This window comes from Lytechinus variegatus, chromosome 8, assembly GCF_018143015.1.
Source record: "Lytechinus variegatus isolate NC3 chromosome 8, Lvar_3.0, whole genome shotgun sequence".
Taxonomy (NCBI): Eukaryota; Metazoa; Echinodermata; class Echinoidea; order Temnopleuroida; family Toxopneustidae; genus Lytechinus; species Lytechinus variegatus.
In genome coordinates, this window is record NC_054747.1 from 14328804 (window position 1) to 14354681 (window position 25878).

The window sequence follows — 25878 nt, forward strand, 5'->3', positions numbered from 1 at the left end:
TTTTGAGATAAGAATCCAGTCAAGTTGAGACTTCTCACCAGGGAAAATCATGGGTGCTGGGGGCACTCCTGTTGAGGCAATCCATTCAACCCTGAAATGTTCAAGAGAGCCAAGGAAAATCAAAAGCTGCCACACTTCCCCTTTCACTACAGATTAAGGCATTTGGTTGTGAGAAGTAGTCCCCGAAAATAAGAAGAAATATTTATTTTTTGCCTCCTTCTTGAGATGTGTTTGGTCATTTCTCACATGAAGCTTCTGTCAACAATATTGCTTGCTCCGTCCAGAGAATCATGTGTAGCAGCATGACGAACTAGGGAGAGGTTCAATGAGAAAGGTTTCTCTCCTGTGTGTTTCACCATATGGGTCTGGAGACAGTGCTTGGAGGTGAAGGTACTTTCGCAAATATCACACGCATAGTTTCTCTCCCCTCGATGACGCTGCTCGTGCTTCTTCAACGCGAATTCCTCCAGGAACTTCTTGCCGCAGACCTCGCACTCGTGCGTCTTGGTGCGATTCTTGTGTATTCTGTGATTGTGCCTGTAGAGGCGCTCCGCGGTGTGGAACCACTTGGAACATGGCTTGCATTTGAAGGGTTTGGTGCCTGTGTGATCCACTTTGTGGTTGTTGAATCCTTTCTGAGATGCGAAAGTCCTAGGGCATTGGTTGCCATCCAATTTCTTCTTGGTTTGAGGTCTGTGGACATTGCGGATGTGACTGTAGAGATCTTGGTGGGTGGTGTAGCTCCTAGGGCAAGAATCATATTTGCAACGAAAAGGACGTGGTCTGTCATAATAATCAATCATCTTGCCAAGTTTATCAGAGTCTTCTTGATGATGTCTAAGCTGTAAATCAGCAACATCAGTGTCTTTGATGCTTGAAGTACTGTCCACACTGCTCAAGTCCATTCCTTCCTCAGATCTCTGCTCTTCCACCTCGCCCATCCAACTTCCATTATCTTCCCCTGAATGAGGCTCGTGATCATCAGATTCTTCTTCATCAGTGGCAACTTCCTTGGCATAATAATTAGTAGAACCTTGAGTTGCTTGTCTACGGCTTTTCATAGCCTCTGATCGCCTCTCTGCTTCAGCCTCTTCCCGTCTCCACTGATACTCTTCCTTATCAACACATCGTTTCCTTGGTGCACACTCAGTCCGGTGTGCAATCATGATTGTTTGGTTAGGCAATGTCTCCTTGCACAGCCGACAGAAGTATTTCTCCCGTAGCTTTTTAATATGGTGTGCATTCCTTAAATGCCGGTACAAACTGGACACATAACGGTACTTGCTGTCACACAGGAAACAGTGATTCAGATGCTCTGCGTGGGTGTTCCGATGTCTGACGTGCTCTTGGAATGTCTTGGAAACCTTGCTGCATACATCGCAAATGAACTCTTTGATGGTTGTTCGGTGGAACAACTCATGGGAAGCCAGCATACCTTCATTCTGGAAGCTCTTACCGCAGGTTGGACACTCTAAATTAGGTCCTACAGAAGCGACTGGTCCTGACGACATAGCATCTTTATCGACCATCGATGCGTCCTTGCTGCTGTAAATCATAGAATGTTTCCTTGCCTCAGCCTCTCTGCCACATCTTGAAGAATGCGTAATGCTCTGTTTGAGATGGCCTCCACTTAGTAATCTATCCTTCAGCATGGACCTATTTTCCCTGACCACATCCTTCTCGGATGCAGCGCTCTCACAGGTTGTTTGGGCAGCATTGTTTTTGGACAAGGCCTCCCTGGCAAAGTGAAGGAGTTGATCCGAAGCAGAAGCGGCGCCCCATGCTGACTGTCTACCAGAGGTTTCTTGTTGATTGGTAGCCTGTTCTTGCTGCTCATGATTGAACTCCATGTGTCTCAACATCAACTTTGAGGTCTTGCACCTGGCATTGCATTCCATGCACTGGAAGTCATCGGTACCTGGAAAGGAAGACAGGGGATGACACAATAATGAAGCAATTAAAGGGATGATTTCACAATGTTGAAAGTAGGACATTTCCATTGATAAAAAACCTGAGGGGTATACCTTATCTTTTTCTGATAACGAATGATCAATCTAAAAATTAACAAATACTCAAAGTACTTTAAGCCATGATGACAAATGTTGATGAAATACTCCCCAGAAGTGACTGCTGTTGGTAAGTAATAGGTTGGTCATAATCTTATTTCAAGTAGAAATCAACCGGTGTCTTGGCTCAGTTAGTAGAGCATCAATCCGGAAGTCAGGAGTTCCAGCCCTGGCTGCGTCAGACCAAAAGACATTAAAAGATGGGGGAGTTGCTGCTACAATGTTAGGCATTCAAATGATTCAAGAGACAGAACAATGTCAATCTGGCGCTGCACCGTGGCAGCTGGGCCCATGATCAATTGGGAAAAATGAATTTTCAGAGGATTTCTATTTCGAACAATAAAATATGGATTACTATTAATATCATTAATGGTATTATACTGATATTATAATGAAAAAGGACCAAATACATCATTATGGTGACAAGCACTTTACAAAAGAGGATATAAATACATGGCTATGGAAAAAAATGCTCCATATTTTAGGTATCTTCATTTTCCTACCTCTTTGGTACTTCAGATCGTCCAGTTTTATTTTGCAACCTATCTTCTCCTTGTATTCATCTGAATAGAAGACTTTGAGTTCTGTACCAGGTTGGATGTTACCTATCGCTCTGTAATAGATATCTCCGTAATGCTGGAAGGCCTCTAGGTTCTGCTCAGCTTTGGTTCTTGCTGGACTGATGTAGGATAACCAGTTGTTATGGCTGACGTTCCTGCCGTCAAGGTAGTACCATACAACTCCCCGAAGGCAAAGCTGAAATCAAGGGAAAAAAGGTTCAAACTTTAATGAAATTCAGTTCTTTAATAGGTAATACTTGTCAAGAGAATTTAAAAGTGCCCTTCTTATGTATTTCTTGATTTTATTGGTCAGCTGTGAGAAGGAAATTGCATCAGAAAATGGCAGGTTCAAATGCATACTGGTAGACCAATGACAGGCCTGCCAAGTGCCAACATTTGAAAATGAAAAAAAAAAGACTCCCAATTGCACGACGTAAATTTGTCTGCTCGATGACGGGTGTGTCTCCCTCACTTTTTTTTTAATTGAGACATGTTTAGCATTCTTTAACCCTTTGAACCCCAAAAAATGGAATACTGGCTTCACCATGAACATGCATATACCAGAATAAAGCCGGAATACCGGTTCCAATCATGTAATTAAAAAACAAGGGTTTTAGATAATAGGTGACCTTAAAAAAATGATGTAATTTTAGAGATGTTCAGTCGATAACTTCACTTTATAATTTTTTCGGTGATTGGCTTATGTTAACTAGGTTTTAGCATTAAAAATGACCAAAATATACTTCTTCATAGGGAAGCTCATGCAATAGAACACAGCAAGTTGTATACGTACGATCCATAAGATATTCCTGAATTTTATTTCCATCAGAGCAGTGATTTTGAGACAAATATTGAGATAATCAGAGAAAGACAATTTGTTCAAATATCAAAATTGGGATAAAGTCTTTATAATTGTTTGTAAATAAAGTGCGTAGCATTAGGTCCCCCCCATCCTATATATTTCTACATGTAAATTGCAGCCAAAATGGGGGGGGGGGAGCGCACAACAAATCTCCGAGGCAAGTGAGGCACTAAATCCCCCCCAAAAATGGCTGTCAATGACCTTGAAGCCTTGATAATATTAAAGCAAGTTTGTAGTTCCATGATCAGAAGATTCTGCGCATGATCAGAGGAAGGTCGTTGGGACTAAAGAGACATGGTGGTTTAAATTTAATGAGATAAGCGCTAACTTTGATGTCTTCATTATTCATATATTATTTTGAATTGTGTTTTTCATTTATCGGGCGAAGGTTATTTTTAAGAGAGCGGTGTTGGCTCAGTCGGTTGCCTGTCGAACCAAAGATCGTGGCTTCGAGTCCACCCCGGGCGGATGACTGAAGCCAGTGCTTTGTCTGTAAACGTCTCTCCCATGTTTCATAGATGCAGGCTATGTTACAATGGAAAACACTCCGTCCCTCGGATAGGACGTTAAATGGCGGCCCCGTGTAGAGGAGAGTCACTACCTTTGCACGTTAAAACCCACTGCACTATTCGTATAAGAGTAGGGGGTAACCCCGGAGTAGTGGTCCACCTGCATTCCACCAATCAGTTATATCGGGAGGAGAGACCTGCGCGTCATAGTGATTCAGTTCACTTTTCGCCTCCCAGGCACAGGTGACGCCAAAACAAATAATAATAATATATCCACAAAAAAAACAATGCATCCATGAATGACTGGTTTTTCACAGTTTGCCAAGTAAGCCTATACGCTGTAGAACATGCTTTAAAATGCATTCAAAGTAGAAATGTTCATAGAGTGTTAATTGATGTGCTAGTCTAGTCACCTGGTCTACTCAATTTATTCATCCCGCTATGTCAGGCATGCATATATAATATCTTGCTTTCAAATCTGCCTATCATAAGGAAAGAAATGAAAGGTCATTTGAACAAAATTGTCCGTTGGGTAACTACAAACTGGTCTATTGAATACCCAAATGTGTAATTTTTGGTAGCCCCTTCATGATCACAAATGAACAAGACCCTATTACACCGAACAGACTGTCTATAGTCAGTTGTGCAAACCCCACACGTAAGTCAACCCTAAATGGACTGGGCTATTTGAGACATATTGAGGACAAGGAGGGGAGTATAATGGCCCCTTCTGATTTTGGCTGCTGTTTGCATGATCACTCCAAAATTTGGCATGTATATTCTTTACCAAATGCACTACAAGCCAGTACAAAAAAATGAAAATAATTAGATTTTTATTCATACACTATAAATAAAGTACGGTATACAAATCTACTCTTGAAAACCTAATTTGCAATTTAACTCCCAATTTCACTAATTAATTTTCTTCTTTTTTTTCCAGATGTCATCTTATTAAACTGATTTAAAGGCTTCCACAAAGTAAAAATGCGAAAGTCATCTTTTTCCTTTAATATGTATTTCTTTGTTTTTAGATTTTCTAATGTATTTCTTTGTTTTTTCATATTAAGTTTTTATTGTTTATTCAATGAAAATTAATCAACTAAATTTAACCCTAAAGTAAATACAGACCAATTAGCATGAAAAATAATCACCCTAAAATGAATTTCATTTTCCATCTAGACTTTTATACAAAGTATAAAAATTAGTCACTTTCAGAACATTGTCTTGTAAAAAGTCACGTAGTGTCCCGATGCTAAACCCGTTTGTTGCGAATTTGGCCTCAAAAGTTACATGAGACTCCAAAGAAAAAGTCATAAAATTTTTCAGTGCTACCTTTTTGCGATTCGGAAAATATCGCGCAAAGCTTCGAGGGGGGCCATCATGCCCCCCCCCGTCCTTTTAGTGTTAACCCTAAATAGACTGGGCTATTTTCGACACCTAAGAAGACTGGGGGAGGAGGGGGGGCTGATTCAGCCCCCCCTTATGATCTCGGCCGTCGATCGCGCAAGCGCAACAAAAATGGCACACGCGTTACCCATGGCATTATCTACAAAACTATAACATCAAATTCTGCAAAAAATCTCATGTCTCATTAATTATGCTAATTTATGCGTAAAATCATAAGTTTGCTCTAATTAATAAAATAATGCCCCTGAAATGCTAATTTTTGTTTCACATACTCTAGATAGGCATCTGTAATTCATAAAAAAAAATTTCAACATCACATTTTTTTTATGTATTCTATTGTTTTATAAATTTCTTATGTATTTCTCTATTTATCGACTTTTTGTTTTTATTGTTTTTTCAATGGAAATTGTCGGGGACTTTATTTTGACCATAAAAAAGATAGAATTAATAAAAAAGGAAAAATAATGATACATTTATTAATTTTTGCTAAAACACTATTTGCATTGGATTTGTACACAAATTCACATTTTTTAGTAATGTTTGGTCTGCATGCACTTTCGAAATGTTGCGTAATTTCCGAACCGCGTACCCGGGGGTCACAATTTTGGTCTCAAAAGTTGCGCGAGACTTAAGAGTAAAATGTCAGCGAGCGACGCGGTCAAAAAATTTTGCGCGGCAGATTTATCGCGAAAAATATTGAGGGGGGGGTTGAATAAGCCCCCCCCAACTCTTTTCAGGGTTAAGCACTCTACATACACAGCCTACAATGACACGTGTACTGACGGCCCTGTCACATTGAAATAGAAACAGCAAACTTTACATCACTAGTCTTGCATTAAGACCCAACAATGAATTGAATAGAGAGCGGTGTTGGCTCAGTCGGTAACGCGTCTGCCCGTCGAACCAAAGATCGTGAGTTCGAGTCCACCCCGGGCGGATGACTGAAGCCAGTGCGTTGTGTGTAAACGTCTCTCCCATGTTTCATAGATGCAGGCTGTGTTACAATGGAAAACACACCGTCCCTCGGATAGGATGTTAAATGGAGGCCCTGTGTAGAGGAGAGTCACCACCTTTGCAAGTTAAGAACCCATTGCACTATTCGTATAAGAGTAGGGGGAAACCCCGGTGTAGTGGTCCACCTGCATTCCCCCCAATTAGTTATATTGGGAGGAGAGACCTGCGGGTCACATTGATTCAGTTCGCTTTTCGCCTCCCAGGCACAGGTGATGCCAAACAAATAATAATAATAATGATCTAAGTTTCAATCAGGGTCTGTGTTGCAGTTTGATAGACTATATATACACTCACTTCCCACGTAGATCCTATATCTTGTCCCGTTTTCTCGTCTGTGAGGGATCCATTATACGGGCCGAAACATTGCCCCCTGTCGATGACGCGTTTGCTGACGACACCACTAATGTAGTCTTTTTTCTTCTTCGAAAACTTATAGCCGAACCCTGGGGGAAGGCTGGCACGGATGCTGAGCTTGGGATTGGACCGTATTGCAAAACTGTTGATATCAAAGAGTAGTATATTCAAATTAAGATTCAGATTCATGTATAGTGCTATTTGATCATGTAAATTCATATTTTTTGGATAATACTTGAATATTCATTGCACAATGAATACATGAAGAAAGTGACATGACATAAAAGTCATAAATACATCAAAAGAGAGAAAAAACATTTAGTAAGGAAGATCAGAAATAATGAAAATATAAAGATGGAGAAAAAGATTACATATTAAATGCCTAGATACAATCAATATCTCAACTCAATCTGTTTTTAAAAAATCGCGTTCCAACTAACCCCGATCTCCCCGAATTCAAAAGAAAACCCATTAATTATATCAATTAGCTATTACTATTACTAATATGTACAAAATAAATTTCATGAGCACATTTTCACTCTACCTTGGAACAGTGGAATTGTGGGATTGCTTCTCAGCTAAAGGTCGTCTCTGGGTCATGGATGCGGGGGATTCCCCTTCTGAAGGTGTTGGGGACAGAGACCGTAAACTTGGTACTGAAAAGTCAAAGAAGAAAATGGCATTTACATGTACATTTATATAAACAAATTGGCAGCACTCAATTGGGCTCATGCACTACAGATAGCTTTAGATTAGTTAAGAAAAAATTGTTGCTTTTTTTAAATTGTGGTTAATCTGTCATCATTATTTTGCACTAAAGGACTGTCACCTTCGAGGGGTGAGGGGGGGGTAATGTAAATGTAGTAAAAACTACTGTATCTACAGTTGTAACGTTAGACCATAACAATTTTTTTCTTTCTGCCAACTATTGTGAAGAAATCATTCAAATGAACACTTTATGCACTTTGAATCTGTATCATCATGGTTATTATGCCGGAGCCCGTTGCATGAAACTTTTTACCTGAGAAACCTCGGGTTGTTTTTACCGGAGTTTTTGCCCTGTGTTACAGTCAATGGCAGAAATCAGACTAACCTTTCAGTTTTCAGTTTTTACCAGAGTTTTCTCAGGTAAAAATGTTTTATGCAACTGGCCCCTGGTCATGGGCATTGGTGAAGAGGATCATCTTGTGAAGGGGGGGGGGGGGTGAAGCAGTGATAGATGCCCCCCCCCTGAACAAAGGACAATCTTCTGCACTGATGACGAGCATTACAGAGAAAATGAATCATCATCATACATATACAGATGTACAATTGCACAAAAATGTGTCTGTGACATGCTGAAGTGGAGCGTTATGGCTCAGTGGATTAGTCAGGGTCGTGGGTTCAAATCCCAGCCATGGCGTAATTTCCTTCAGCAAGAAATGCATCCCAATTTTGATGCGCTCAACTTAGATGAGGTGAATGGGTACCCGGTAGGAAGAAATTCCTTGAATTTTTGAGCGCCTAGTTAGCCCAGCTAAATTTGGAGTAGTAATTGCAGGGCTCGCTGGGAGAACAAGTTTTCAGAACTGAAGTGGATACCCTGGGCCAATATTATCTCATTATTATTATTAAAGAACAACCTCGTTTACCTTGCATTACATTCCTAAGGATGTCGTTGATGTCTTCATGGTCATCTCCGTCACAGTCTTCGTCCCTCTCTCCCGTCTCCGCTTCTTTCGCCTCGTCTTCCTCCTCCTCCTCTTCCTTCACCTCTTCTTTCACATACATCACATACTCTTCTCCCGAGTACGTCAGTATTGGAAGGTGCGATAGATCGCCTTGGTTGCTCTGGATCTGGTTAGTCACGGCATCGTCCGAAGCGGTGCTCAGCATGGCAAGGCTATCTTCGCTCGGACCGAGTCCCCCCGAGTGAATCACAAAATACTGGTCCTGGGTGCCCTGGCCCACATTCTGGTTTTGATGGACATAGCTGTTGTAGTCCATCCTTTCGTGATCTAGAGTAAAAAAAATAAATAAATCAGGGTGATTTATAATGTTTTGTACAGGAAAGATGCATGATTATTATTCATTATTAAAAGCTGGTAACATCAAAGAGGACACAGAGCTAAAACATTATCTGAATGAGGTACTGCCGGAAGTCTCAACAATCTTGTCATTTTTGGTGGGGGGTGCATATGGAACTCTTTCAGGTTTCTTTTCATTCACAATTGCTAGGAATACTATAAAGAATATTTTCACCCAAAAATTGCATTCTAGGAGCTTTATTTCATAGTGAATCAGAGCAAAAAGTATGATTTCATGAATATATTAGCATAATTAATTCACATAAAATAAAAATATATGAATTCAATGAAATTTACCAATGCAACTGCTTAGATTACGTCATTCTCTACCATCATGCCAATTTTTTTTTGCGATCATGCAATCCGCGGCTGAGATCTTAAGGGGGGCTATTATGCCCCCCCTCCCCCCCGGAACGACAAGAATCAAAATACCCCGGGAGATTTAGGGTTAACTTGCCGAGTGCTGAGTTTTCACAAACTTAATTGTATTTATTTGTTTGTATATAATTATCTGTATCTATTTATTTGCTAATATCCATTTTCTTTTTGTTATGTTCGTGCATGGATGTTATAGTTGTTGTCACAATCAAGCCATTGGCTACTTCGGTCTTCTTGGTGACTTATTATGCTAGAGCATTTGTGAATAGTGTGCCAGCCGGGTGAGTAACATCCCTTAACTCTTAACATGCCATGCACACTACTATCCCAACGCCACAGTGCTGATCCGATGCTAATCCCCTGTGCCAGCCACAAAACCCCCCTATGCCACATTTATTTTGGGATTGCAAGTCGTATTCACTCCTTTTAATAGTCATGATTACAATTACTTGTAACTCTCTAACGGTTATTTTATCCACAAAATATTGTGTAGTAAAGTTGTAGGAAATTTCATACCCCTTATACATGTAATGGTGTCCTCATTATATGGATTGGTTATTATCTTTACCGCTAAAATATGAGTTGTATCAAGGAGTTCCATTTTGTGGAGTGTTTTGTATGGATCAAACAAGACAAGTGGAATGCCTCTGGCCGTCTCACCTGCATCACGCGATTTAACATAGCAGCAGTGCTGACTTTGAAAACTACTTTAACTCGCACAAGATGTTCAGTGATACTTGGTTACTCTTATGTCTAAGTTTTAAGATCAATAAACTTGCAAAGTTATGATGGTAATTCAACAGATACCCCCATTATGGTCAAAGTTCATTGACCTTTGACCTCAGTCATGTGACCTAAAATGTGCACAGGATGTTCAGTGATACTTGATTACTCTATGTCCAAGTTTTATGAACTAGACCAACATACTTTCAAAGTTATGATGGTAATTCAACAAATACCCCCAATTCGGCCAAAGTTTGTTGACCCTAAATGACCTTTGACCTTGATCATGTGACGTGAAACTCATGCAGGATGTTTGGTGATACTTGATAACCTTATGTCCAAGTTTAATGATCTAGGTCCATATATTTCTCAAGTTATGATAACATTTGAAAAACTTAACCTCAGGTTAAGATTTTGATGTTGATTCCCCCAACATGGTCTAAGTTCATTGACCCTAAATGAACTTTGACCTTGGTCATGTGACATGAAACTCTAACAAGATGTTCAGCAATACTTGATTGAACCTTATGGCCAAGTTTCATGAACTAGGTCCATATACTTTCTAAGTTATGATGTCATTTCAAAAACTTAACCTCAGGTTAAGATTTGATGTTGACGCCGCGGCCGCCGCTAACTTTTTGTCTCAATGTACATGTAGTCAACAAAATGTTACTGATGGAGCAACATCAGAACCAGCACTTGTCCTCTCAGGAGTACCGCAGGGGAGTGTCGTCGTCCTTTACTCTTTCTCCTGTACATAAATGACTTCCAGAGTATGTGACCAATGGCTCTTCAGTTCGTCTTTTTGCTGATGACTGTGCCCCATACCATCCCATCAGTTCACGAGAACATGCCAAAGATCTGCAGAAGGATCTTGATACCCTGCACCAATGGGAGAGGGACTGGGGTATGACATTCCATCCAGGAAAGTACCATGTTTTACACATTACAAGAAAGAAAATCTTTCCACACAACAGGTACTTCATCCACGGCCAAGCTCTGGAAGAAAAAGGTAATGCCAAATACCTCGGCATAACCTTTTGTTTAGCAATAATCTCAGTTGGAACACCCGTAGGCATTTTCACGTTAACTGACATTATACCCGGCACAATGTTTTTACACCTTTCATTGTGTGTATCTCTTAAACAATAATGGGAGTTTGCTTTTGATAGAGATAATAAAGTGAACATTGCTGTATACTCTGATACTAAATTTTCCTATTTAACCACATTTTTTTACCCATCAGCAAGCAAAAATGTTTCGGTAACTGACATCACGCCAAAGGACATGCAATTTCAGGGTGTTCAGTAAAATGGAAATATCTCATGTCCCAGTGTAGATAAGAGTGATAATTTGAATACCTCCGTTACTAGGTTAAGATGTGTCAAAATACTAAACAATTTGTTTTTGTCTTTTGGGGGCTATGATAATTTTTCCAACATCATGCTGGTATTACTGACATTACACTTAATTTGCCATAGAGATATGGAAGTCAAATGTGTGGAATCATTGCATTGTGTCTTCTGTGCAGGGCTTCATATGAAAGTGAGCTTGATGTGGAAGGGTACCCGAGTTAACAGGAACAGTAAAATATTTTTTTTTTTCTTTTTCTTAATTCCTTTCTTTGATTTGAACAGTTTTATCATCACTTGTGTATTGTCTTGTGTCTTGTCGGTAACTGACAATACACATTAACATAATTTACCAGTGCTATATGATTTTCAAAGGCATAATTTTCTTGATACTGTACCTTTATGTAAAACTTTTTTAATCATAAAAGTTTCATCATACTTCACATATTAAGTTATCAAAATAGACATGTATCTTTTACTTACTTGGGGGGGGGGGGGTCATAGCAACTACATGTATTCCAATAGTAATTTAATATTGCATTGACTGTCCACCTGGAAGTTTGTGACAATACACCAATTTACATATCAGTTTTGTATTGACTATTTAAACCTTTTCCTTCTCCAATCCCCCCCTCCCCTAAAAAAAGTTAAAATGATAAGGGTCTCCTCCACTAGGCTACCCCTCCCCTCCCCTCCCCCCCCCCCCATCTCATGCAGCCATGTACATGTAGTTTTATTTATTTCTATTCTGGTCAGTGCAAGCAAAGCTAGTTCATATCTGTTGAATTTCAATTTTCTTCATAATTTGTTCAATAATTCTCTTTCTTAATTTCTTTCTTAAGCAATCAACAAAAATAAACTCTGGCTTCTAAACTGAAACTGAACTATTAAAATTAGAAAGACACAGCTTTTAGATCCATGCAACATTGATGAGAACTGTCAAATTTCACATTTCATCTATACAGTAGGGGAAGGCGGGGTAAGTTGAGCATAGGGGCAAGTTGAGCCACCACCCCCAGGCCAATAATGAATGAGTCAGACATTGTAGTGGCGTCATGTATTGATGACCCATAGCATAACCCCTAACCCCACCACATTGTTTCCAACTTTGAAACAAAAAGTAGTTTTTTAGAGGGAAAAATATGAATTTCAGCCAAAAAAGTAAAAAAGAGTGTGAAATAGATAAGTGCTTTATAAACACACACGTCTTTAAATATAATAAAGACATGATAACAAAATTATTAGTCCATGTATGGTTCTTCATTCTTGTCAGAGTCTTTTATATGATGGATGCATAATAAATGTGTGGATACAAAATTATCGCACTAAGTTCGGACTGGGGTAAGTTGAGCCAAACAGCATGGGGCAAGTTGAGCCATGGTAATTCCTATGGTAATGTATCTTAAAAAACAAACAAACCATAAAATTGATTGAAATGCAGGCTGAAAGGAGCAAATTTACATGACTGCTCTTTTCCTTTTACAGGATGCTAGTATTTATAGAGAATTAGCAAGTGAAAAGACTTTAAACAAAAAATTGACATGCTGGTTCTCCCCCATACATTTTGTACATAGTTTTTGTGGCTCAACTTACCCCAGAAGGTGGCTCAAACTTACCCCATATATGGGGCAAGTTGAGCCATTTGACATCGTTTTTTTTCAAAGGTCACGATGACTTTCAGTGTGGGGATAGAAAGTTATATATAGGTGGAAAATATTTCAGAAGAATTAAATTTCAAGGCAAGGTACTTATTTCGACAAGATTATTAATCATATCAATTCTAACATGCAAAAAGCAAAAACTGTCACAACTTACCCCGCCTTCCCCTACTTGTAAACCAAACTTGTAAACCAAAAACAAAAATTGTATCACACATTAAAGGGGAATGAAACCTTTGGAACAAATAGGCTTGTGTAGAAACAGAAAAATCAAAGAATAAAGAAAGTTTGAGAAAAATCAGACAAATAGTGAGAAAGTTATGAGCATTTGAATATTGCAATCACTAATGCTAGGCTATGGTATCTTTTTGCTTTTTCTTATGATGATACAAACTCTCTATCCATGATGTATTCTTAAAAAATATGTATTACATGCACTCATGTAAACAGAACACATTATTTATGGATAGATATGATAAAAGAGGCAATTCTAGTGAAATATATACTTAATGGGAAAGTTGTTCACAAGTGACATCACACATCTTTGTCGCATTGCCAATTTGCTATCTCCATAGCATTAGTGATCTTATGCTCATAACTTTCTCATTATTTGTCCGATTTTTTTTTTACTTACGTTTATCTGTTTCTTTGATTTTTCTGTTTTCACACAAGCTACATGTATCTTGTTCCAATGGTTTCATTCTCCTTTAACACTAGGCTTGGGCATCAGAGCTGAGTAATCGAGTCTACCCGATTCTTGTCACCAGAGCGAGGGGTCGACCACCATTCTTTCAAGGCTCATTACTGGAGCCTGAGGGATCCACTCTACAATAGAACCGATTCCGTTTTATAACAACCCACAAAAACCCCTTTGAAGGGAATTCCAGACTTAGTATATAATTGCAGCCTTAAAATCAGTGTATGGAAATCTAATACACAAGATAGATTAATGTGCAGTTGTGCCTGACCATGGCTCTTTAGTGTATTAGTGTATTTAATGTATTAGTGTATGGGCTGTGCAGGCAGACTATTCCAAACAGAACATGTCCATGTACAATGTATGGCTTCTCTTATCTACTGACCACATAATTGCTCTCCTCCAATACCCTTTTCATAAACCCAATTATGGGGATAACAGCAGCATAATTTTGTCGTAAAATCAGAGGACCAGAGTTATCCGCATTATTCCGATGCTGCAATTACCCGCATAATGGCAGCATCGGGACCAGATTTTGACTTAATGAGCTCATTTCTAAAGTAATGCAGATAATTGCCATGGCGCGGTCACAAGGTCACCCTTTTGCAATGCAACCCCATCGGAGGGGGAGTGTGCAGTAGTCATGACAATTATCTGCCTTTTTCAGGTCGGGCGCTCGTAAAAAAAATTGTAAATTGAATTATCCGCAGTAATCTTAGGCGGATGATTGGAGGAAGGGTTTATGAAAAAGGTCGTAAAAAAGCTCATAAAAAAAATAGTGCGGATTATTTTTGGAGTTTGTAAATGCAAATTATATTGAATTATCCGCATTACTCTTAGGAGGATAATTGGAGGACGGGTTAATGAAAAAGGTACGAAGAGAGGACTACAGAAAGAGGGAGGGAGAGAGAAAGAGAGGAGGATATCTTGCTAGTGTAGGGGAGACCGGGGTTAGTTGGAACATGGGGTAAGTTGAAACATGTAAGTTTCTTTAGAGCCTGTAAAATAAATTCATGCAATACTGCCCTCAATTTATTGCTATTAATAATACAACAGTGTTGAATTATTATTGCAATAAATTGAGGGCAGTATTGCATAAATTTATTTTACAGGCGTTAAAGAAACTTACAATGTTTCAACTTACCCCATGTTCTCCCCTACTCAGTAGCTCCATTCATTTTATGGACACGAAAAGAGCTCAGTATGTATCTCATACATGTAGTTCACTAGTGTGTACATGTAAGTGATGGTGGAGTAGACTCCTCTCGGAACTGAAGCCTTAGGTCAGAGTCGGTTCTGGGAAAGGTGGGAATCGCCCAAGCCTAATTAACACACTAACAGGTATAAAAACCAGGAATTTACTCAAAGCCTGGCAATGCTCAAAAGAATCGTAGGAACTAAAAAGGGGGCCCTGGAAACCCCCATTCATCGAAATGTTAAGCTTATCAAATGTTGCAGGTTTAGGCAATAGATTGGGAAACATACCCCACTCCCCCCCTAAAAAAAATGTCTAATGTAAACAATTAGGTACATGTACTTGGTAAATACACATATCCACAACAATTTCATTGTATTTTTTGCACAATGGGAATGTAACTTCCTTCATGAAGTTTATATAGTATTCACTGTAAACTATACCTTTAAAAAGTCAATAGCAAGATCCTTCTACATGTACATGTACTGTGATTTAACAAAGTGAAAGACTTAAATAACAATATGACTGGGCTATAAATGGGTGATTTTTGGTTTTACTATGTGGGAACAGGTTTTGTGTTCTTTTTACCTTATCTCAACATGAAATGACAATATTTTTTGTCTCGGGTCCGAAAAAAGTGTGCCGGGCCAAAATCCAAAATGGCCGCCAACCCCCCCCCCCCCCCAAAAAAAAAAAAAAAAAAATCACAGTTTTGGCCACAACTTCTTTATTTGGTGGTCTTTTGATTTTGGTTTTGGTGTCTATTCATATGTATATGGGGGCAGGCAATTTGTTTTTCCTATAATTAGCACTTTTAAACCATTATTTGTATAGTTAAAAGGTAATTATACCTAAATTTTCCAATTTTTATAGCCTTTTTTCAGCCAAATGTAGGTTTTATCGTCATGGAGTTCTTGGATAATAGAGAGTACGAGGTCAACAATAGTAAGCAGCTTTGCTTTTATTCCTCTATTGGGTTTTTACGGATTAATTATCCATAGGGGCTATACAGTATACATGTACAATGTACTGTTAGTGTACATACACATGTACTACACTGCATTATATCCATGCATTGACCACCATGACATATGATAAGGCCTGTATATGGTCAATTCCAGTGTAACAGACATAACGTTCAGACAAATTTTTGTAATTCAAAGGTTTATACAGCAGAATTAGCAGTCTTTTGATAATTGTTACTGAGCTTATCAGACACATTTAACTTAAAGGAGAATGAAACCATTGTAACAAGATAGCTTGTGTTAAAACAGAAAAATCAAAGAAACAGATCAACAAAAGTTTGAGAAAAATCGGACAAATAATGAGAAAGTTATGAGCATTTGAATATTGCGATCACTAATGCTATGGAGATAGCAAATTGGCAATGCGACAAAGATGTGTGAAGTCACTGATGAACAACTCTCCCCATTACTTTAGTATATATTTCACTTGAATTGCCTCTTTTATCACATCTATCCATAGATCATGTGTTCTTTCTACATGAGGGCATGTAATATATATTTTTTAAGAATACATCATGGATAAAGAGTTTGCATCATCATAAGAAAAAGCAAAAAGAGACATTTTAAGGGTATTTTATAGTCCACCAAAGGGAAAGTTGTTCATCAGTGACATCACACATCCTTGTCGCATTGCCAATGGGAGGATCTCCATAGCATTAGTGATTGCAATATTCAAATGCTCATAACTTTCTCATTATTTGTCCGATTTTTCTCAAACTTTTTTTATTCTTATTCTTTGATTTTTCTGTTTCTACACAAGCCTATTTGTTCCAAAGGTTTCATTCCCCTTTAAGTATCAGTTACATACACATGAAATTTCAAATTGTTTCATTGAACAGTTGTTGAGATATTGCACTCTTTGTGAGCGTAACGGACATGACACGAAATGGACAAAGCATTTTTACCTCCAATTGCTTATCAAAATTCCTGTGAATTCTGAGATTGCATGCACCAGGCACTGGTGTTAGTTTAACCTTAAGATCATGCTCTATCCATAAAATGGTGTTTAACAACAGTTTTGCAGTGCATTCTGTATTCATAGTGTAGTGTGGCCAGAGCGGTAAAGGGCGTGGTTCTAAGAACTTACAGAGACAACCTCACTCAGTGATTGCCTGTGATGAACTGCCCTGGGCTGAGTTACTTTACACTTCAGGGTTTATTAGGCATAAAATATTAACATGCATGATTTAAATATAACAAAGGACAAAAATGAATATTCAAATATCAAAGATCGAAAATAAAAGAAATACATATATACATGGTGAATAGCTGCTAATGAATATTAATGAACATAAGTCAGAGGGAGAGAACCAATCAGAGAATAAGAACTAATAGCAAGAGTGAAGTATGAGTGAACATGAGCATGAACAAAAGAAATGGATGGAAGAGTGAATCTGGCATGTTGAAAGGAATGTAAAGAAGGTGATGGAAGAAAGGATGGAATTTTGATGACTAACAGAAGAGAGATGATCAAGAATAATGCAGAACAGAACACATCTATTGAAGTAATTCCCCTTTCATAAACCCAATTACTATGAATTAGGCGGCTAATAGCAGTATAATTTGGTCGTAAAATTGGAGGAGGACAAGAGTTATCCGCATTACTCTGATGCTGCTATTATCCGCATAATAGCGGCATCGGGATAAGATTTTGAGTTTATGAACGCATTTCCAAATAATGCGGATAATTGCCATGGTGCGGTCACAAGATCACCCTTTTCCAACACAACCGCATCAGAGGGGGCGTGTCCAGTTGTCATGGCGATTTTCCGCCTTTTTCAGGACGGGCGCTCGTAAAAATAATGCGGATTATTTTCGGAGTTTATGAACGCAATATTTATTGAATTATCCGCATTACTCTTAGGCGGCTAATTGGAGGATAGGTTTATGAAAAGGGTATAACATACATGTACATGTAACTATTCCAACTGAAAACCCTGTTCACACAACAACTGTACAAACAATATCTCTTCTTACAAATAAAATGTCCTCATTTTAACATTAATCTTCATGTATGAGGAAAACAAAATATAAAACATAAAAATGTATGTTTTCAACTATGATATTCATGATATTATGATATCTGAATAAAGTAGGGGAAGGCGGGGTAAGTTGAGCATAGGGGCAAGTTGAGCCACCAGCCCCAGGCCAATAATGAATGAGTCAGACATTGTGGTGGTGTCATGTATTGATGACCCATAGCATAACCCCTAACCCCACCATATTGTTTTCAACTTTGAAACAAAAAGTATTTTTTTAGAGGGGAAAATATGAATTTCAGCCAAAAAAGTAAAAAAGAGTGTGAAATAGATAAGTGATTTATAAACACACATTTCTTTAACTATAATAAAGACATTATAACAACATTATTAGTCCAGGTATGGATCTTCATTCTTGTCATAGTCTTTTATATGATGGATGCACAATAAATGTGTGGATACAAAATTATCGCACTGAGTTGGGACTGGGGTAAGTTGAGCCAAACAGCATGGGGCAAGTTGAGCCATGGTAATTCCTATGGTAATGTATCTTAAAAAACAAACAAACCATTAAAATCAATTGAAATGCTGGCTGAAAGGAGCAAATTTAAATACATGACTGCTCTTTTCCTTTTAAAGGATGTGTTTATGGAGAATTAGCAAGTGAAAAGACTTTAAACAAAAAATTGACATGCTGGTTCTCCCCTCATACATTTTGTACATAGTTTTTGTGGCTCAACTTACCCCAGAAGGTGGCTCAACTTACCCCATATATGGGGCAAGTTGAGCCATCTGACATCGTTTTTTTCAAAGGTCACGATGACTTTCAGTGTGGGGATACAAAGTTATAAATACAATGTAGGTGGAAAATGTTTCAGAAGAATTAAATTTCAAGGCAAGGTACTTATTTCAACAAGATTATTAATCATATTAATTCCAACATGCAAAAAGCAAAAACTGTCACAACTTACCCCACCTTCCCCTACATACTGTATCAAGTTTACATGTATATTTCATATCAATCATGGTGACTTCAAAATATAACGTTTGAAGTTTAAAAAAATATTGTATTTTTTTATATCAATTCTGCAATGAAAATTTTATACATTGATCAAAGAAGTGACGATCAATTAATCAACATGTTAAAATAACTGTTTCATCATAAAGGGTATCTTTCAAATTCTACATGTATGATCAGAGAAAAACAAATTACATCAATTTGTCGAAGTCATAATCAATTTGACCAAAACTTTGAAAACTTTTTTTTCCATATTATAATAAAAAAGACTAAATATACATTGAAGTATGAGTGAACATGAGCATGAACAAAAGAAATGGATGGAAGAGTGAATCTGGTATGTTGAAAGGAAAAGAAGGTGATGGAAGAAAGGATGGAATTTTGATGACTAACAGAAGAGAGGATTCATGATCAAGAATAATGCAGAGCACATCTATTAAAGTAACATAACTATTCCAACTGAAAACCCTGTTCACACAACAACTCTACAATGTAGCTTATAACGTAGCACACGAAGCGTAACGGACATGACAGTTTTGTCCACTTTTTGTAAGCGAATATAATTATTTTATTACAAGATATGGTACAAGTCTAATAGTTTTTACATGTAAAGGCTAGAGGTTAGAGACACACATCATAACTTGTAATCTGTAATATCTCCCATTATTTTGCAAATTTTTAAGATGGGGGCTTTTCATACAATATTTATAAAACAAAAAAATATTTAGAAAAATTTCTTTTACACCATTTAACAACAGATAGAGAGTATTTTCCAGTTACTACCATCCTCTACAACTAATTAAAAGAGAAAAAGTTGATAGTAAAGATTATTTTTTATTCATGGCTTTCTATTTGATAATATACACTAGCGTAACGGACATGACACCCTTACGAAGTGAACTTCATTAGCACTTCTTAGTTTCAAATGAAAGAAATATGAATAATGAATGTAATTTTGTAACAGCAAAGTACCTTTACTAACATTCTTAAGAAAAATATGTAGCAGGTAACATTAATTTAATAGAGCTAGCCTACATGATATTTTTATACAATGTTTATCCTACGACTACAGCACACTGAGAAGACCAAATCTCATTTTTTGTGAGAAGAAAACAAATGTACCAGACCTGTATAAATCCAAGATGAACATATTATGAAATGTATTTTATGATAAAGAATATGTAGTAGTATTAATGTCAGTTTTAAGATTAAAAAAAATGACATTAAAAAGTATTTTAAAATCTAATAGCAGTACCTGGGAACCAACTTTTAATCATCGAATATGTATGAGTTGAAAGGCAATTGGAATGTTTGTAAATTGCTTCTGAAATTATTTTTCATTCGAATTAAATATCATCCTGAGTATAATCATCCTTTCATCAAATCTTGGATGTTGTAAATCTTACGATCTTACTTGCTGACAAATGTGGCTGTATCTAATTTTGTTGCATTGTCCGCGCTGCTTGTGTACAAATGAAGAAGATACATCATTCAAATCGTGATTATGGCTGACCAAAATACTATGATGACATAATTTATTGATCGTGCCATATTCCTTCCACAGCCCCTTTGCTTTGTGATATTGCAAAGAAGTGCCACTGTACATGTAGGTTCATGGATTCATATGTAGCTACACCATGTAACACAGATATCTGATTCTGAATACAAACTATTTTTTTTATGTGAGCCTGTGCCATCACTGAAGAAGTAGAGGTTGGTGAAAGTCAGATAGTTTGAAGCAATACAACATGTATCATCAATGATCTCATGAATTCACAAGTTGAAGTTTTATCATGCTCCAAACTGTCACTGCAAACACCTAAGATTTAAATCAATTGTATTGTTCAAACACAAATGATGCAGATTGTGATCTACATGTAAGTACGTTGCAAGATCTAGCTGCATCTTTCCTAATATTATGTGGCATACCGTTAATTCTCAGAAAAATATACCAGAACAAGAGCTGAATTTTCATTATTCACTAACTTCTAAAAATGGCTTGAATGACATGCAGATTCTAGGAGTTATTACATCCTCAAGCAATTGAGACTGACCTGTCTGTGACACTCAGCCTAATATTTTGTTTTTGTGAATGCTGCCTTTTTGTCATATACATGTACAACTGTATAAGGCGTCATGTCTGTTACACAAATTGTCATGTCCGTTACGCCATTTTTATGAAAATGAGAAAAGGTATTAAAGGGAAAATGATTGCTACACATGGTACAGGGGGGTTAATTCTAACATAGAATCTGAATCTGCAGTACCTTTAGACAGATTTCCTGTAAGCTACATGTATGAAAACTTTAAGTGAAAAAAACAACGGACATGACACTGATAATGGTAAAGAAATCACACAAATCTGAAGACAGATTTCTCTAAAATTGATGAATGGCATAAAATTTAATGATTTTCTGTTGATTTTAAACATTAATCAACTATTCAAAAGTTAAAAGAGACCTCTGGGACCTTGTTTGCTTTTAGTAGAGACAGGAAAGATGAATTGTTTAAAAATAGCCACATTTTTTACATTTTGCAATTTACTTTTCTATTTTTTTGATGATGGAAAAAACTACAAAATTTTATCAATATTGCAATTATTCTATGGGAAATTGGTACTTTATAGATTACTTTTTCAGAAAATTTGACTGCTTAAAGTGAAATCTGAAACTTCATTTTTTCTCTAAAGTGAACATTATCCATGTAATTGCCCATATAATCTATAGTGTCATAGAAATAAGCTCCTAAGGTTTCAAATTAGATTGTGAATTGTGAATTTGATTGCTTGTCAGCTGATGTACATGATGAAACCAGCAACGTAAATTGCACATGAAGATATCACATATCATATGTACATCACATATCTAGCCAAATCTTCTTCATTTGGAGGCTTTTTTTACCTGGTTGTCATTTGTGGTGTCTAACTGGCCTACATGTATGTTTATGGGGTCAGCCAGTCAGGTAACTATCATGGTAACGTTAATCAACAGCTAATCAGAACCAAGGATTCCATGCAAGTTATAATGGTACATGTAAATTTTTATGCAACGGGCCCAGAATAGCTACAATGTAAATGCTATGATGTGGGGTTAATTACCTTTCTCCGTCCCCTGAATTAGCATATTTGACAAAACATGTCCTCAGTTTCTGAGACAAAACATATCTTCAATTTCTGAGGCGTCTAATTCTAAACCTACATGTAAGAGCTCATTTGAGCATGATCGATTAAGGGTTAGCATTGAGGTGAATTTTTTTTTATGGTACTTCTATCAAATTTGATTTTAAAATGATCTTTGATATCTCAGGTTTCCAAAAACTTAGTTTCATGAAGATTGATGATTCCGAAAGAACCGGAAAAGTCCATTTTATTTTATGGGGGTGGCGGGGTGCTGCTACCTCTCATCACGGACGGACATTTGTACTCAAATTAAATTCACTCTAGTTTGTTTTTAAAGTTACTCTAATTTGGTTTGGATGTTCTTGCACTCTAAACATTACTCTATTATCAAACATAGTATAGTACAAAAAAATATTGGGAAGTAATTTTTTGGTAGGTGTTAACATTTCCTTTAGAAATTTCAGTCCATGATAGAAAAAAGACGAAATTTTTTAAATTTTTTATCAGAATAGAAATTAAAAATAAAAGGTGTAGAGGTATCTCTCTAAACAGTGTACATCATTTTATTTGAACATAGCTGGAATCCATACATTTTATCCATATCATAAAGTCAATCAAAAATGATCACAGACGGACAAAAGAAGGGAGCACCAATCATTCTAAAAGTCACTCTTAACTTAAGAACAGCTTTATGAAACACCTACCAGGGGGGTCATATTTTAACCTGATATTATCAGATTAAAAAATGACCCCCCTGGACCTGGCCAGTAGAGGCACACAGCCAATATTGGAGACTGTCTCCCATGAGAGAGTTAGGCCTGGCTTATCATCTCCAATATCAGAGACTTTTATAAAGAATTTGGGAATGTGTCTGGGTATCCAATTTCAGAGACAGTCTCCAGTTTGGGAGACCTATTTTCTTTGTTTACATTTGCTGCAAAAGGATTACCTTGGCGGCAAATAAAAATGTGATATTGATAAGCAGATTCCTCATGAAAAATTACCCCGCCCTAGGCCTTTTCACCGTCTACTTAGTACTTTTCTTTTTATAAGGATTTTTGTTGTCATCCACACACAAAACAAATGGGCCTCTGACCTCAGTCATTGGGACAAAAGTTTGGGTGGAAAAAATCATGCTTTTGTTGGTGTTGTTTCTTTTGAGTTGACTTCTCTTGCAAGTCTCCAAAAAAGAGTCCAATAATATGGGAGAGTCTCCCATATTGGCGCTGGCCGTGCACCTCTACTGCTGCAGTGCTGGCCCTGGAAATTTGCAGAGATGCCAAGTTCAAAGACCAGCTATGCGTGAGATTTTCTGTGAATCTGAGTAAGATCACAGACATTGTGTAGGATGGGGGGTCGGGTAGCCTGGGGCATTATGGAGAGTGAAAGTCATATACTGTACATATGGTCACTCCCCACTAATGCCTGGATTTGCTGTACTTTTCGCCCAAAGTATTTTTTAAATCCAAGTTGGCAGTGCCAAGTTGGCAGTGCCAACTTGGATTAAAAAAATACTTGCATCTGCTGATAGATATCAGGAATTACAAAATATTTGTTTTAATCGATAAATATCATATAAATTACTTTACGATATTTATCAACCGAAACAAATATATTACGAATCATGATTTTTATTGACAAATGCAAGTATTTTTTAAATCTACATGTAAGTTGCAGCTCTGCACGCGTGTTACCACGTGTGTATCTACATGTACAGTAGGTATCAATAACAAAAGCAATAAAAATGGCGGAGTAAACAGACGGGGTAAGTGAACGCTCTTGCTCTTAACTTCTTTCAATTTGTATCATTATTAGTGAATGAAAAGTAAAAAATAATTAACAAAATGGGAGTAAACATAAAACTTGCCATGTACATAACTTTGGGCGAAAAACTAAAACTAAAATTGGTGATTTAGGTCTAGGTTTTACATACTTTTACCTAGTATGTACATACACCTTTAACCTCATAAGCATATTACTGAGGTTTGGCAATGCAGCATGGCACACTAGACTAGTTTTTCAGCACTGCACAAAGTACGAAAATCTCTACCCAGAGGTCTGTACTATACCCGGAAGAAGAAGAAGAGGTTCAACACGGGTAATCCTGTCCGCTACGGAAAGGCATGTAAAGCAAATCCAGGCGTTAGTGGGGAGTGACCATACGTACAGTATATGACTTTCACTCCCCATAACGCCCCAGGCTAGGGTCGGGTTTCCGGACACTTTATATTTTTGAAGCATTCTTTTTTTTGTCTTAGGATTACACCAAAAATGTGAATTCAATGGAAGGAATCATCTTATATTTTGTTCTAAATATTTCCTAACATTTTCTACTAAAAATTGATGAAACTTCGCTTGTAAATATTTCCAAATGACTTTCTAAAACTGATCGTCCGTACACACAACCTGTCCGGACACACAACAACTGGGTATATAATGTGTATGGGGATAGGCTGTGAATAATACTTAATAGTTGTGTGAGACAGAGATTTGAGAATTGAGGGGATGAACAAGAGTCCAAAATGCTTGAGTCTCACGCATAATGCGTGAGACTTGGTAGCTCTGAATTTGTCACTGGTGACATATTTAAAAATTTCTCAATAATGCCGAACAAGGTTATACAGAGCTACCAAGTCTCACGCATTATTATGCGTGAGACTCAAGCATTTTGGACTCTTGTTCATCCCCTCAAATCTCTGTCTCATGCAATTACAGCCTATCCCCATATTGTATGGCAGTGAGTCCAAACTTCGCGCGTGTCCATACTTCGCGGACGGTCATTATCTCAAAAACTAGCTAATATCCTTAAAATCTGACATCACCAACGTGAAAAGCGACCTAAAATTACCCTTTGGTGAAAGTTTCTTTAGGATGAGTTCAATATTCATGAAAATATTGGCAAAAGATCGGCAAATTTGTCACCGCTAGCGCCCGTTTTGAAGAAATCAACAAGCATCACGATATCACCATTTTGCAAGCAGAAATCATCAAAAATGTGAGTTAAATTTGGTACTAACCGATTCTATAGCATTTTGCCATCAATCTGATATAAATATTTCACTTTTTGAGCTTGAGTTTTTGTTTATATCTCCACAAAAGCTTTGGTGCGCGAAGTTAGGTCACACATTTTCCGAACGGTTTTCCAGCACAGCCCGCATTCGCCGATCGGAATAGAATTTTTAGATCGCGATAACGGCGAAACCCCTTGCCATGCCTTGACCTACTTTACATTTTCATCCATGATTTTATAGTGTACGATCTTGCCGTCAATGTGGTAACTATTTTTTAAATTGGTTTTGTATAAATTATATTTTGTGAAAAAAATTGAGCCTAATGAATAATTTTAAAGTGTGCGAAGTTTGAACGTTTGGATACCCCATCATAGTCATACACAATGTCTGTGAATGCACTCAGATTCACAGAAAATCTCACGCATAGCTGGCCTTTGAACTTGGCATGCGCATGCTTGGCATCTCTGGTTATATCGAAACCTTTTTCATTGAATGAGTGCCCAATGGCATGTCTCTGACTCTGCATAAGTCTAGATTTACATGCACTCTAACGTATTAAACCCGGCCCAGCGAGCTCAGCTCTCCCGCTCGCTTCAATTCACGATCACGGGCGGGAGCTCCTGGGGCCGGGCTGGGTTACATGCACTCGTGGACGTCACTCACACTCAGCCTCTCACCGTTTCTACCCGACAGTTATTGAATGACATACCTTTAAAACCTGTATTAACAGCTGCAACCACTGGTTTATCCTTTTAATCACTTGACCTTGTTGAATTTTTGATAATTCTGGCTAAAATTAGCCTTGGCTCAGCGTAGAATTCTTCGAAATTTGAAAACAATTCTACTCCTCGAGCTAGCCTTCGGGCGGCGCCGCACAAAGCCACAT

General features: G+C 37.6%; 1 protein-coding gene across 1 annotated transcript; it reads right to left on the minus strand.

Annotated features, from left to right (window-relative positions):
- Positions 1 to 242: 242 nt before the first annotated feature.
- On the minus strand, positions 243 to 25844 carry LOC121420679 (zinc finger protein Xfin-like). The gene is made up of 6 exons (XM_041615340.1): positions 25702 to 25844; positions 8404 to 8769; positions 7317 to 7428; positions 6713 to 6914; positions 2570 to 2822; positions 243 to 1918 (listed from the first exon to the last, which is right to left on the minus strand). The coding sequence occupies exons 2-6, from the start codon at positions 8756 to 8758 to the stop codon at positions 243 to 245; spliced, it is 2598 nt and encodes an 865-aa protein (XP_041471274.1). The 5' UTR covers positions 8759 to 8769; positions 25702 to 25844.
- Positions 25845 to 25878: the final 34 nt, after the last annotated feature.